At 38.6% G+C, this 15125-nt stretch overlaps 1 protein-coding gene across 4 annotated transcripts in view; it reads left to right on the plus strand.

Moving 5' to 3' along the window:
- DPP10 (dipeptidyl peptidase like 10) overlaps window positions 1–15125 on the plus strand; it is a 216147-nt gene that overhangs the window by 164713 nt on the left and 36309 nt on the right. For all 4 annotated transcript variants that reach the window (XM_062578191.1, XM_062578192.1, XM_062578193.1 and 1 more), the window contains 2 exons: window positions 3684–3838; window positions 7180–7277. In XM_062578191.1, the coding sequence (XP_062434175.1) occupies window positions 3684–3838; window positions 7180–7277 (253 nt within the window). The remainder of the gene's footprint in view (window positions 1–3683; window positions 3839–7179; window positions 7278–15125) is intronic.

Genomic DNA, 15125 nt, shown 5'->3' on the forward strand with positions numbered 1-15125 from the left:
TTGCCGTAGCTGGCGAGCAGTGCTGAAACGCAGTGGAGCACTGCTTCCTCTGCACCACCCTCTGGCTTCTGAAGCCTTCTTCTGCTCAGGATGTTGCTCCCTGCACCTGAAATGCTTTTAATATAATAATGACAATAATAATAATTTAACATAATAGGAATCAAAAAAAAGTGGAAGTAGATTATGCAATTCAGTGCAAGATCTTTACGTTAATACACAACATTTCAGTTTTTCTTCCTATTCTAGGACTCTTTAGTTGTATAGAAAAATAGTCTAGTGTAAAATATTCAGCTACCTCATGTATATAACTTCTTGTATGTAGACTTTTTGAGAGCAGAATGCTTTTAAGAATGCGAAACAACGTAGTAAGAAACTTCGGTGGGGTACTTAGAAATGATCCAGTCAGACCTCATTGCTTTTCAAGATAGCTCACTTTAGCACCTTTGAAAATCTCACTCCAAATGAATTCTGAAATTAGAATGATAGTTTACATTTCATATCCATATAAACACCTGTATTTGATAATTACATCATTCTAAGTTTTTAATGGTTACTGTTAATATTGTGAAGGATTTTAATGTGTCAGTGCATTTGAAAACTTAAGGACAAAAGGAATCTCTACAATGGAATAGTATTTTATTTGCACTTTAAATCTAACATGATCGCAAATAATTTAACCATTTAATCATATCTAGTTAGTTGATATTGACACTGTATCACATTTTTGCTCAAACAAAGCAAAGTTAGTATGAGTCACATTCGTGGATGTTAAACATTTGACAAGGCATCTCTGGGCCCAATTCTGCAAGCATTTTGAGGAAGAGAGTAGCTTGGATTTTTACTCTCTTTTGGGTGAAATATGGAGCCACACTGAGCTGTGTATAGTGAAGGGTCACTGTACGACTCTAGTGCATGAAAGAAAATGCAGCACATGACTTAAAGACCATAATATGTTGCTTCCTAGTCTTCAAATGATCATAAGGATATCATAGGATAATTCAATTAGAAGGGACCATAGATGCCTCTAATGCAACTAGTCCCTTCTGGTATTTGCCACCATTTAGTTGAGCTGTAGGGAAGAGATGGAGTAGATCCCATCTAAGAATTATGCAGAGAGAAGTTAAATATATATTCCTGTGAATAAGTATGGTCTTTTTACATGATTTTGACTTCTGTGTCATAAGATCTGCATTTAGGAACCGAAGAGAAGCAAAACTAATCCTTATTATTTGAATCATGCCAATATGGTCTTCCATTTTTCCATTTCAGTCTCAAAAACTGTCTGAAAGAGGTCCATGTGGATTTTTGTAACTTCATTTGTTTTAAAGATAAATGAAGCTGTTGATAAAACAAGTGACTTTTCTCTTAACCTGAAAATATCTCCAGATGAACAGAAAAAAAAAAAAAAGAGGAACTTGGAAAAATAGCAGTAGCTAACCCAGTAGTGGTAATGATGCTTGAATGTGGTTGCACTCCTTCTGCTTCTCTGTTTGTGCCCACCCTTCCCACAAACTTGCTTTATTAATTAATATTTGTGTGTTGAAATGCTTTACGACTTCGTGGAACTTGTTTAGTTAACTGCAAAACCTGGAATTCTAGTCGTATGCATGCAGGTGATATTTGTATGTGGACATATAAGTAGGTCTTATATCTGGCTGATTTTCAACAAGGCCACAACCCTCTGCTTTTTTGAGAAGGAAGCCGGACACATCCGTCCAAATATCATCTACCTCCCCACCAGTTATTGCCCTGGTTTGTTCTCCCTGTTCCCTCTCTCGACGTTCATGGTAATATGGGTCCTAAAGCCTATCTTAAGGATTTGCCCTTTCTTTTCCAAACCCTTTAATCCCAGGCCCAAAGAGCTGTTGCCTTTGCTGTCTTTCAGAGAACTCTCCCAGGGCCGAGGCTGTTGCTCGGGAAGGCAATCCATGGGCTCTGTTCCACAATCCACGTATATATTTAAAGTCAGGGTAAAAGGGAATTCTGTCTGTACGTAATTTTAAGACCACACTCTATACTGCTTTTTCCTGGTTAACCATTATTTAATTCAGAGCAATCCTCTACATTCAGTAGATAAAACTGAAAAATTAATAGCGTCAGAAGAGGAGCAGGTTGCGTATTGTGCAAATTAATTCAGCAGACATATAGGGAGATTCAGAACTGTTCCTCGTTTTGAACTCATTTGCTTTCTTTTTTCATTTGCCTGAGTTTATTTATTAGGATTTCCCCTTACATAGGAATACAGGAATGGCATTTCTTTGTGTGATTTTTGCTCTCTGGTATTTACCATCCGTTCTCTGCTGCTCTCATGTGTAAGTGGTTTTAGTTACCTAGTCAGGGGCCAGAAGCATGACTCAGAATATGTGACTTTGAATGTAGGCCCAGCTTCATTACGCTTAACCTTAAACATTTCAGCCCCTTCAGACCTTTCAAGATCTGATTTGCACCCTGGAGAGGCCCCTATCTCTTGCCATGGAGAAAATTTAAGCAGTGTTTGTAGGTAGGCTCCTGCAGTAGGCACGCAAGGTCGGGCCTCAGCTCCTGTTAGTGTATTATTCTCAATTAGATTTCCAGACAAATTCTTCTAATTTGAATACAAAATGTTCACTAAATAAGTAAAGATATGAAACACAACAGAAAAATACAAATTCTTTCACAAGAGGAAGGCAAAAGACCCCTGCAGGTGGTATTTTGAATTGGTCAGGAACTACTTTTCTGCAGTTCCTCGAGTTTGGGGGCTGTTTCTGTGACTGCTTCTGTTTCGTTTCTTTCCCATATGAAATACAATGAATGTAAGAATGTAGGGAAACAGTCATCCTCTTACATCTTGATTAATGGCTTTCATTTGGAAATGAGATAAAGTTCAGATCAAAATCAAATGTTTTGTTTTGATTCTAGAAAAGTTAGATTGCAGAAACATTAACCTTTCTAAGAACTAAAGCTCTACATCAGACTGCGAAAAGAAAGCCAAAATACTTCACTCCAAAAATGATTACATTTTTCCTTGGAACATTTCTTTCAGCTCTATTCAGACCATTTATTCACATGAATATTTCAACTAATTTCATTCCATGCTTTCATTTTTCTTTTGTCTCTGGACAGAAATACCTGTCTGCAATTTCTGTTAGAAATCTGTGCAGGGCATTATGATTTATATTGTTCTCTTCTACATTCACACCATAAGAAAACCCTATTGTAGTCATGATTTGAATTTCTCTTTTACTTAAATAATCACAGTGTCAGTATCTGCATATTGCCACTGCCAAGCTCAGAGAAATCTGGTGTACAAAAATTTCATATGAAAAAAAAATGGCCTAGTAATCCTAAAAAAAAAAAAAAAAAAAAAACACTTTTATATTAAAATGGTGCAAATCATTTAAAAATTAATTAAACACTTTTAACGGTCTGCAATAGAACTAAACATATGGCAGTTACAGTCATCCGTCGTATTTAGATGATTTATTGACGTCAGTGAAAGTATTGAATGAGTAAGATGCTTTAAAGTTTGGTCTTTCGATATGCCTTGTTATTCAAACATTCAACCCAGGATAATTTGAAATTACAGTAAAACTACAACAGACTCATTTCAAGTAGGCACAGAAAGAACAAATTGGTACCAATTGAATAAACTGGAAACTATGTGATTGTATTTTTGTAGCCCTTAAGTACATCTAATTTTGCAGAGGAACTTCTTCATGCTCACGTTGCCCACTGGTGGTCTCCAGATGGTGAAAGGCTGGCATTCCTGACAATAAATGACTCTCTGGTACCAAACATGGTTATTCCTCGGTTTACTGGAGGTCTGTACCCGAAAGGAAAGCAGTATCCGTACCCTAAGGTAAGATGAGTGTGAACGCAGTCCCCAGCTCCCCAGCTGTTCATTGACAGTAGTCAACCCTAAGGGAGAAGAATTTCCAGAGGGTAGCAGGGGCTGATTTTGTTCATGTTGCTTTTTGGTAAACATTAATTATGTTTTACTCTGGGGTTTTTTGGTAGACTTTATAACCTTTTGCTGGAAAACATCTGGTTAGGGAACAGAAGACAGGCTGGTTCACAGTAATTTCATCATGAGTATATGACATGATAAAATCCACCACTTCTGCAAGAAGAGTAAAAAGTTTGGAGGACTGCACAGAAAAAAGAGATGAGGTGGCAGCTGCACTGGAGGCACATGCTGCGTGCAGACTGCGGGGAAGGTTCAGTTGCAGTTGTAGAGATGGGTAGAAAGAAATCACAGCTCAATAAATTACGCTATTGTTAATAAATGTGAAAGATGTGATTCCAATAGGAAAAATGCCACATTTAAACCTTTTCGTGATCATGAAAATGAGAAAAAACAAACCATCACTGAGCTTCAGAGCAGTTAGATAAGGATTTCTAGATTTGTGTTGGAAAGCAACAGAACAGCCCAGACCGGGATAATGTCTGAAATCGTTTATCATTTTCTGGGGATTTCTGATTAGCTTCTTCCCAAAGCATCATAATTTGTTGAGCTGCACAGCTGGTATTATCTTCCAGCTTCCCAGTTTATCCAGACCTGGCATGCATTGTATACCCTAAAAATATAAACTAGTTGAGGAGTGGAACATTATACAAAATAAATTCCAAGTTCTTTTGTCCTCTACCAGTGTAACCTCATTAGCTTCAAAGAAACTGTGCCACGTTTCTGTTAGCGCGCAGCTAGCCGGGCTCTCTGGCGCAGAGATGTGCATCAAAGGCGTCCTTTCGGTACGGAGGGATATAACGCAGCGTGACCCGCACGTATGCAGAAATATGACAAGTGGGCTGTTTGATGCGAAAGATGTCACACGGACTGAAATGCCACAAAGCTAAATATATATATTATATATATATAATATATTATATATATTATTATATATATTATTATATTATTATATATAAATATATAGCTGCATCTGAGTACAGTGTGTATAACCGAACCCAAGTTCAGGGTTAAAACCTTGAATGATGTTTCGCAGTATATAAGAGATATTTTGGATATGAATTTCAAAAGTGCCAAAGTTCCTTTGTGAAAGGGAATGTGGGTTCTTAAATCTGGTATTCCTTTGACATTTCATGAGAAGTTCGTTATGAGCTTTAGAAAATACCAGTGTTACCATATTATTACTGCCACTTTTTGGAGATGAGCCTTTATTTTGAATGGGGGCAAAGTGAGACCATAATAGGTACTATGAAACAATAATAAATGTAAATGTAATGTCTATGTAATATGTAAAATGTGCTATGAAATAATACTATGAAATAAGGAAGTAATAGCATTTTCAGAGGTAGCTTACATAATTTCATTGGCATAAGCCTTGAGTGACAGAGCAAAGAGAAAATAAGGAATATTAAAACAAATCAACTTTGCAAACAAGAAATGAGAAATTTCATTCATTAGCAATTCAGCACAAAACTGATGCACAACAGTATTTCAGTAATCTCATTAATGAAAACACATTATCCTTATTTAATGTCTCCATTTAATGCCAATTTAGATACCCATTAAACATCATTAATTGATAATTAAGCTTGTGGTATGGCAACAGAGACTAAAAAAGTTTTGATTTTTATTATAGATTGAACCAATTGGAGAAAATTACATCTATGATTAAAAAAAATTGAAACCTAGATGTGTTTGTAAACTATCTGTGGGTAATCGGTGGGTCTTGCCCAAGGGAGCAGAGCCGCAGTCAGCAGTGGACTCCAGCTCTGACCTTGTTGTGAGGACCCAATGCCACTTCTCAAAACTGCCCTTAACTTTTGCACCGTGGCATGGAAATGTAAAGCACCGTATGTATTTTCATGCTGTTAAGAATTAGATTTTTCTATGACTTCTAGTAGGAAAGATGGTGTGGCACATGCCGCAGCGAACCTGTGCCCCTTCTGCACCAGGGCTGGGGGTCGCAGGGCTGGGTGCTCTGCTTCGCATCCTGGTTGAGATGTTAGCATGGATCTGGCCATGCCAGCTCTACGTGCTAACGTGCTTTAGCGTTTCTCTCTGCAGTGTGGTAATTACTCATGACAGGCATCGCAGGGAGCAAACCTGGGTACAACCTGTGACATGAAGTTCAAAGGAAACGAGGAGATTGCGTTCGTGTCCTAAGGATTTGGTCTTTCTTTGTCCTCATTTTTGCATTTGTGTAAGCCGTTTTCATCGAGAGGATGCATTTGGAAGAGCAATGGCATTTTCAACAATGTTTATAAACATAAATAAATCCAAGGGTCTAGTCAAATCCGTTTTCAAAGCTCTGCTTAGTGCTAGTGAAAAAAGGAAAATAATGCTGTCTTTCCCCCCATATCACTCAGAAAAGAGTGTGTGCAACATTTAGACAGTCAACATTTGGAGGTAAGTCCAATTTCTAAAGGTAATTTGTGAGAGTTTAACTGAGTCATTTTTCAATTCTAAGTATCCCTGCAAAGAGTCAGATGTACAACTTTGTAGTTATAACACAACATAATATAGTTATAACATAATGTAATTACAGCTCTATAGAGCCAGTGATTATACCTTGTCCTTCCAACTGTCCAGTGCTAAGAAGAAGTCAACCCCCATTTAAAGACACGCTCCTTATCCCCTGTATCCCAAAGACTTTACAGAGAGCATTGCTGTGGTTTACACTGGAAAAAGGCTTGGGTGTGATGTGACTGGGGCAGCGATACGGGGCTTGTAGTGTCTCTTTGCCCATCCGCAGAGCCTTCACTGCCAGCCCGTGCTCTTTCCTCTCAAAAACCCCTTCCCGGTTTGAGCGCTGTTACCAGGAAAGCAGGAGTGCTAGCTTCCTAGAGATCCTCAGGATTTATCAGACTTTTTCCATTGGATTTATTGCAAGCACCTATTTTCTTCCCCTTCTAGCAACAAGAGGTGTTTTGTTTCTCCTGGAGCTGGCCTGCCTCGTTTTGCAGCTGGCTTTACTGGACAGCACTAAACCCTTTCCAGCGCTGGTCCCTTGCCCTGCACAGAGAAATCTGTCATCCGTAAAGGGCTATGTGAGAGAATCGCTCCACTATGGCTTCATATTTTTATAGGTGTAATTTGTATGTCTATGAAATTCAATTTAAAATTTCTGTGAGAGCTTTCTCGTTATTGTAAGCATGCTGGATTTTGTTAATGAGTGAAACCATTTAGCTGTCACTGTTCCAGTGTCTCTAAAGCTCCTGTTTTCCTCTTTTTCAAAGGCAGGTCAAACAAATCCAACAGTAAAGCTGTTTGTAGTTAATCTGTATGGACCAGCACATACACTGGAACTGATGCCACCTGACAGCTTTAAATCAAGGTATATAATTTCATTGTATTGTGAAACTTGTATTTAATTAACTTGATAGTCTTTGAGGCTAATCTTTGCATTTATACATCAGCATAATACTTATATTTGACTAGGATGCACTTGGTGTCTGTGCCTGTGGCTGAACATACGGATGATAGAATAAAATACAGCTCTGTAGGATTGGTGTTCGTAGTAGAAATCTGGGAGATTTGGAATTTGCTTATTTCTGATGTCCTATGAAGCTCAAATTTACCTAAACTACAATAAACAAAAAATCTTCAGGTATGGTAAAGGGGACTGAACACTGCCCTTATTTTGAAGTTGCTATCATATTCATTTCTTGCATTTATTTGCTATGCACCAGCTTATGCTTTCACTCTCTGTAATGAAATTACAGAATACAGGAGAATTGTATTACAAGTACAGAAAACGTGTCAATCCTGCAATTTAAACAGGAATATTATGAAATTTTTGAATTGAATGCGTTGTGAAAAGTTTGGTTTCTGCCCACAGCTGACAAATGCACTGAGGTTGCAGAGGGTGAGAAGTGATGCCACCAGGTCAGCTACACACTAAGAAGTGCTGGGCAGTGTCTGTGCTTGATAGAGATTTTCATGAGAAACCCGTGTTTCGCAGCTGAGGAGCTGATTTCACAGTCCCTTTGACTTCAGGGCTGACATAAGGATGTCTGGGTACAAGCAGTGACTCCTCTGCTAAAACTGGGCTGAGCTCCCAATTGCCTGCCCTCCTGAGAGATGCCTTGAAACTTCTTTAAGCATGAGAAAATTTCCATTACATTCTCTTACGCATATTCTAGTCTGTATAATTAAAGTCATCTTGATTAAATTCTCTTTCTGGTTTCAGTTCACACTAATGAGCTTCAATTCTGGTCCTAAATTGTTAAATAATATAAATTAACATTATCAAACAGTTGCTACAGTCCAAATCTGGCTTCCTTCCAAAGGCCAGGGATGTTCCACTTCATCTCTTTTTTCCAGATGTTTTTAGATGGAAAAAAAAGGTAAATAAGATTGGCAATCATTAAGTTTCCTCCAGGTGAAAAAAAATCTGAGTATAGGTCTTTAGTTTTGCTGTTCCAGCAAAACCCAAAAGATTTTACAGTAATTGTACTCAAAACAGTCATGGTGTCACCAGCAGGCACCAATTCGCAACTATTGCTCCCAATTTTTAGCTGGCCTAGCTCCTTTCTGCACAAATTGAGGTACACTAATTTAGTGCTGGCATAATCTAGTAGCGAGTCATACCATGTAATTATTGATGTTAGTGGGAATACTTACTGATTGTGTTGGTGAAAGGAATGATTTTGAATGAATTGTGCTTTTTGAAATATTCTCTTTCTGTTGATAGGCCTTATTGAAAAACATGATAAAATCTCCTGCTGTTAGCTAACCCTTCATTAATTAACTGCTAGTATAAGCTCCAAAAGAGATTCCCTGCCACCAAAATTAGCATCTTCACTCTCTTAAGCAAATGACATTAAAATTATCCTTTAAATATCAGAAGATATGAAAAAGTGAAATAAAAAAAGCAATATGTAATTTCCTAAGGGAAAAAAAAAATCTTGGAAATGTGGTGATTTCATTCTAGATTTTTCAGATTCATTCTTACTCCGTAACAGATTACGAATAAGAGTAGCATCAAATGAATGAATATTGATATCTTCAAATCTTTTTTCCACTTTGAACCTGAAGTCTAGCAGTGGCTGAATTCATGGGATTTCTTGTGAGAGCCTGCAGAGGTGCTATCCCTTGATTTTTGAGTCCTTGCACAGTTTAATTGAAATAATATTCCCTTTCTCTACTCTCTTTGTTTTGCAGTTATGTACCTTAAATATTCTGTTTTGATGCTGTGTCATAGAAGCCTGAGTAAAAACTGTTTAATCCTGGAAAAAATCTGGTTTAATTTTAATTTTGTATATTAGATACAATGTCCTTGCTATAAAATTTGGAAAACTTGAATAGATGTGGGCCAAGTATACTGTGAACCATCATCATACTGGTCACCAGTCTATGTAGTTGCATGTAAAATATAGACAGGTAGGAGGAATGATCTTTGAGCAGGCCTTTCTACAGCGGAAAGATCTGGAGGTGTCTGTAAGGATTATGAGGGGTTTTTTAAAAGCATTATTTAAAAAAAAAAAAAAAAAAACTAGTAGTAGTAGTAGTAGCTACTTTTAGCAGTCAGATTTTGTTCAGATCCTTTATAATTTAGTCATTGTGAAGTTCCTGGTCAATAGCTAGTGGGAGTCTTTCAGAATTAATTTGAACAGGCCACTCTCAAGTATAGTTTTATGGCTATTTCAGGGTAGAAACATTTTGCAAGTAGATGTTGCACGAGCCATAGCCAACTAGTATTACTGGAGAGATCCACTCCTATGCAGAAAGACCATGCAACCGGGTAGGGAATGGGGCTTCTGCTAAGTTTTATTTATAACTCTGTAAACATTCAGGTTCTCACCTCGGCCTGCACCAGGTGCAGTGCAGGACCTCTGAGGATGGAAAGCTGCTCCTCTGCTCCTTTGGCCATCTGGGAGCTTGCTGCAAAACTTGAGTCAGTTCAATGTTCCACCTGCGCTTCTGGCATGCAGGGCGCCGTAAGGATGCTTGGAAACGTCCCCCCAGTTCTGCTCAGGTTATTCTGATGCAAGGAGAGCAGTAACATTTGCAGTTTTACTCCTGAAGGTTTTATTCCTTGGATAAATTTACCAGCTACTGTGCATTGTTAATGTTGCAAGAAAACCGACAGCCTTCCTTTAAGCATTTAGTTATGTTCTATGAAATTACTGTTTTTCTCCTCTGTATTTCTACTCCTTGTGTACAACTAAATCATCTTTTTCTTCAGTGATAGACATGATTTTGTACTACGATTTTTTTGTCATTAGTCCTAGAAAGGCAGTGTACGTATGAGATGAAATGTGTGTATATTCATATACATAATTGTTCCTGTCATGGCACCAGTGTTTGGCTTTTGGTTTTAAAGGGAGGATAAGCCCCAGGTCCAGTTGGAAGGCTGATACTTGCCTACTGTTGTGAATCGTGGAAAAACATATAGTGTGCAGGTGGTCAATTCAAACCACCATAACCAAGGACCACTGAGGAATCTTTGTAGCTGGTGAGGGAGTTGATATTAAGGAAAGAGACTCTTTTGATTTTAATTATTTTTTATAATGGACCTAGAAACATTGATGAAATTGAGTTTGCATAAATTCAATTGCAAATATCACACTTACAAATCGTTATCCATGTCTTTCCACATCACCAAAATCATTTAGGTATTTATGTGCTTCTGGTTTTAAATCAGCTTTTTAATTTTGAAAGATTGCTTTTATACTTATAGCAGCCAGTTTATTTGAGCTTGCTTTGGAATAGCAAACTTACTTGATCCTAACTGGAGATGGGGAAGATTGGGGAGACTCTAAACAAAAGATTTGGTATTAGGAAAATAAGGTTTTGTTTCCAGCTTTTCTTAGATGCGCTATGTATGGTCCATTCTTTCAAGCTTCTGTTACTCTCATCTTCAGTAAATTTGCAGTAACAGTACTTAGCTTTGAAGGTTAATGTGAAGGATTAATTCACTATCACAGCTTATAGCGAATGGTGATAATATATTCAGCGAAAGCAATGCAGAGTGAAAATCGACATTGTCTAATTGAACTTTCCCGCACAACATGGTTGTGGTAGGACACACCACACCAGCACGCTCTCAACACGCCTGAGGAGAGAGCATGCTGGACTGCCCAGGAGGAGCATGGCCAGCAGGGTGAGGGAGGTTGCTGTGCCCCTCTCCGCAGCACCCTTAAGGTCCCCCAGGGTGTGGGGACCCCTGTTCAAGGGGGACAGTGAGAGTTCCTCAGGGGGCTGTTGAGGTGGTGATGGCCAGGACCTGCAGCCTGTGAGATGAGGGCTTCTCTGTGGTGGTGGTCAGGGATGTCACAAGGGACGATGGTCACAAGTTGCAACCTGAGAAGTTCAGGTGGGACAGGAGGAAAGCATTTTTCATTGGGAGGGAAGTGAACTGCTGGAACAGGCTCTCCAGAGGCTTAGAGAAGTCCCAAGGAGCTCAGGGAGCTTTTCCAGGCTTGAACACAGCCATCCTGCTCTGATCTCTTGTGGCAATCGTCCCCCTTTGAGCTGGAGCCTGGGCTCCCTGCAATCCTCCTGACCACAGTGCGTCTGCTTCTGAGCCACAGAGCAGGTGTGCAGGGTACCCATCAGCGCATAGGCACAAGACTATACAGTATTGTACAGGGTAAGGTATTGTGCAAAAATACCAAGAAATTCTAGTTATCTTAGTTATCTTGCAGGTCATGTCTTTATTTGTATTAAGTTCTGCATGTATCTTTCTGTTAATGACACTTACTATTAGTTGCTATAAATTGTCTTACACTTTTTAATACGCAACGATATAAATAATTTAAGGGATATAATAAATATTCCAGAGTATTGTGCATGGGCAAGTTTCTGGTGTTTACCTTCACAAGTGGCAACCTGCTAGGAAACAAGTGGAGCATAGCAGCTTGGTTTCTTAAGATAACCCGCTGTATTTATTCCTCCAAATCTAGATCTATTAATACCATTGACAAATGTAAGGTTTGTTGTTCCATTGCCTTAAATGTTAAATGTCTTCCAGTTATTCTATAAGCAGATTTGTTTCACAGTCAGCTCATTAGTTTTAAATTAGAGTAGAATGTCTGCATTATAGGAAGTGGTATAAAGTTGCAAAATTTGACTCCTTTTTTCTTGAGCAGTTTCTTATTTTAAAATTTAAAACTGTTCTTTTACCCTCTTGCTAATCTATTTCAAATCTAAGTATTTACTGCTAAGAAAAATTTAGATTATAAACGTAACTGTCCTCCCAGTGCAATGTAATGCAAATCTCTTTTCATTGTTCAGCTTTTTGTCTCTCTTGGCCTTGTTAAGCACTTAAAATAATGTGCAGTATGCATATATCTTTCCATTCACAAGCATCCCAAAACTCACAAGTGAAAAAGGGTATGTGCAAAATTCTTAGATGATGATGAATCAGCAGTTAGCAAACTGTTAAAGCACCTCCATAGAATTGTGGATCAACTGAGATAATCAAAATAAAGGAAAATGCTTTATAATAAAAACATATATGAAAATATGGGGCTTTACATTTGGCAAAGGGTGATAAACACCTTTGATGGCAAACTTACGCCTTTTTCCAGCATCATATAAACGAATCCCAGTTTCACAAAGTCTTTGACAAAAGAAAATCATTGCCATAGATTCAGGAGAGTTGTATTTACTTTCTCAGCAGCTACAGCAGGAGATTCTTTTTGCACTGAATATCCTCCATCGCCGTAAGGCCCCAAGACGAGATACCTCAGTGTGCAGCACCTCCCCAGCGCATGTGAGTCGCTCCAGCTCCTCCTGTGGAGCTGGCTGCACACGTTTCATGTTCCTGACTCACAGGCCTGCGGGAAAGCGGCACCTGCTCTATACGGACTGCTTTATTTAATTGATGTAGGCCAACCTGAAGCCAAGCAACCCATTTAAAAATCGGATGTGGGATTAGAAGTGTGTCTCCCTCTTGTGAAGAAGCTGTGAAACTCTTGTTTTTATGCGTTGCCTGGTTTAATCCAATTTAGAATAAAGTGAGTTACCTGCAAGCTCCCTCAGTATTGACTGGTCACAGGGTTCTGTGGAAGGAGAATATCTTTTCTGTGTTTTCAGTATTTTCCGTATTCATTTTTACAGAGTGAAGAAGAAAGCCCAACTTTTAGATTTGGAAAGAACAAAACCTAGAGCAAATGAGATGTAAGAGATTCTTAAAAGACTGAGATGAAAAGCCTGATCTGACCATGATAGGATGCAGAAAGGAAGCTGGGACTGGCTGAAAACAGAGAGACAGGTCTATGAGGCAGTGAGTGCGGTGAGGTTTCCTTGGGAGTCAGGGGCTTGGTGGGAACCCTGGGAGAGGTGGTGGGAATAGAGAAGACAGGTATCAATGAGCAGGTTTTATGGTTCCCTTCGGATGTTTTATAATGACCCTCATGTGAGAATGAGATCAGGAAGGAGAAACATGAAGCCAGCTACACAAAGACTAGAAAGAAGGATGTTAGGAGTGGGATCAGGAGATGTGAATGAGACTGGCCACAGCAAGAGAGAAAAGTGATCTCATAATTAAGTCAACTGAATGCTAAAACTGGATTCTGAGTCTCCCACAGAGCCCATATGTAATGCAGTGAGTTTAAACTAAACATTTTTCAGGTGATCACTAATTGTGTATTCCGTTTTCTTTGGCTGTGATGTTTGTTAATCCATAATCTGATTGAAGAAATGTTCCTGAGTAAAGATGAAAGTTGTTCTCTGAACACGTCAGGTGTCACAGAGCACCCAGTAAATGAGTGTCAAATTGGGGATCTAAAATGAGTAAATTTTCTGTAAATTTTTATTTGATATCTTGCTTTAGCCCTCCATCCAGAAAGCAATCCCACTCTTTCCTCTTTACAGTGATGTTGTGAGAAAGCCTAGTGTTTGTACAGATGCAGAGACTTCAGTAATTCCAGTACATTTGCATACTTGGATCTGAAGGGAGAGAGAGAAAAAGTTAATTGTATTAGAACAGTAGATCAGTTGCCCCCCCCGAAAAAAAAGAAAGAAAAAAAGAAAAAAAAAAGTTCAGAGACACAAACTGAAAGCATCTTCGTCAGATTTAGCAGAGTTTTTGCCCTGAAGCCTTGTCCATTTTTATCCAACTGTATCAGTCACTCTAAGAAAACCTGTTATTTTTTCCTACTGACTTTGACTAGCTTGTGCCTGTTGACCTACAACAAGACTACTACTCTGTGGTTGTGCGTATACACTGCATATATATATTTTATATATATATATATATATATATATATATATATAAATTTTTTAACTGCAAAGTTGTAAATTACAAAGGGACGTTACTTGGAGGCAGCATTTAATTTCATAAAGATACATGTTACTACATAGGTGTACGATACTGAACTCCTGGTAAGTCATAATGCAGTGAAATTTGAAGAAATTTTTTACATAGGTGATGGAAGGGGGGAAAAAGGATTTTTAAAATGATCTTTCATTTTCACTTCTGTGATCAGGCAGTTTATGTCAGTGATGGAAGATTATGTTATGGCTTGATTTGGACTATTAATTACTATATCAGCTGGAGTCTGAATGATTAAATCTTCCATTTCCATCCCTCATTACAGACCTTTTCAAATGGAACAGGTCAGTCTATATTTTATAGAGTTTGGTTCTATAAAGGCTTCTATTGAAGGCTCAGAATTTGGGATAACGCAGGCTCTGGGGTCTGTGGGTGCCTGAGTACTGGCGGAGGGGGCAGCTCTGATGTGCGTGTTTTGAACATTTCCTTTTGTTACATTCAGACTTCTGCATGCACAGTGGCAGCTTGCAGGCTGAGACGTGACTGCAGAGAGAGTTGTTCTCCAACCCTTGTTTCTTAAATTCTAGTATGAGGGACCAACTACCTGAAATTTGATGTTGTGCAATTTGGTGTTTATTGGATCCTTGCTTTGTTGGCAGGGTCAGATCTTGTGTTATTTTGGTAGATGTTTTTGCTTCTTGATATGTTAAGAAGCTTGTTAAATAAAAAATGTATGTATTAGATCCAAAATTTATCTGAAGCTACTATGTCTAGTCATCATTCTGGTATCACATGTAGGAAGTATTTATCTCACTAGAAGTCAGCCGTAAGAGCTAAAGTGAAGGTCGGGCGTATTGTTTTTTTCTGCTGGGTGCTTCAGACGTGGCCCCAGACTGAGGCTGGGAGAAGCTGCTGTGAACTGCTGTCTCCTTGTCTCTTGGTGTGCAGCCTCAGAGGTGT

Source organism: Rhea pennata, chromosome 6, assembly GCF_028389875.1.
Source record: "Rhea pennata isolate bPtePen1 chromosome 6, bPtePen1.pri, whole genome shotgun sequence".
In the NCBI taxonomy this organism is placed as follows: Eukaryota; Metazoa; Chordata; class Aves; order Rheiformes; family Rheidae; genus Rhea; species Rhea pennata.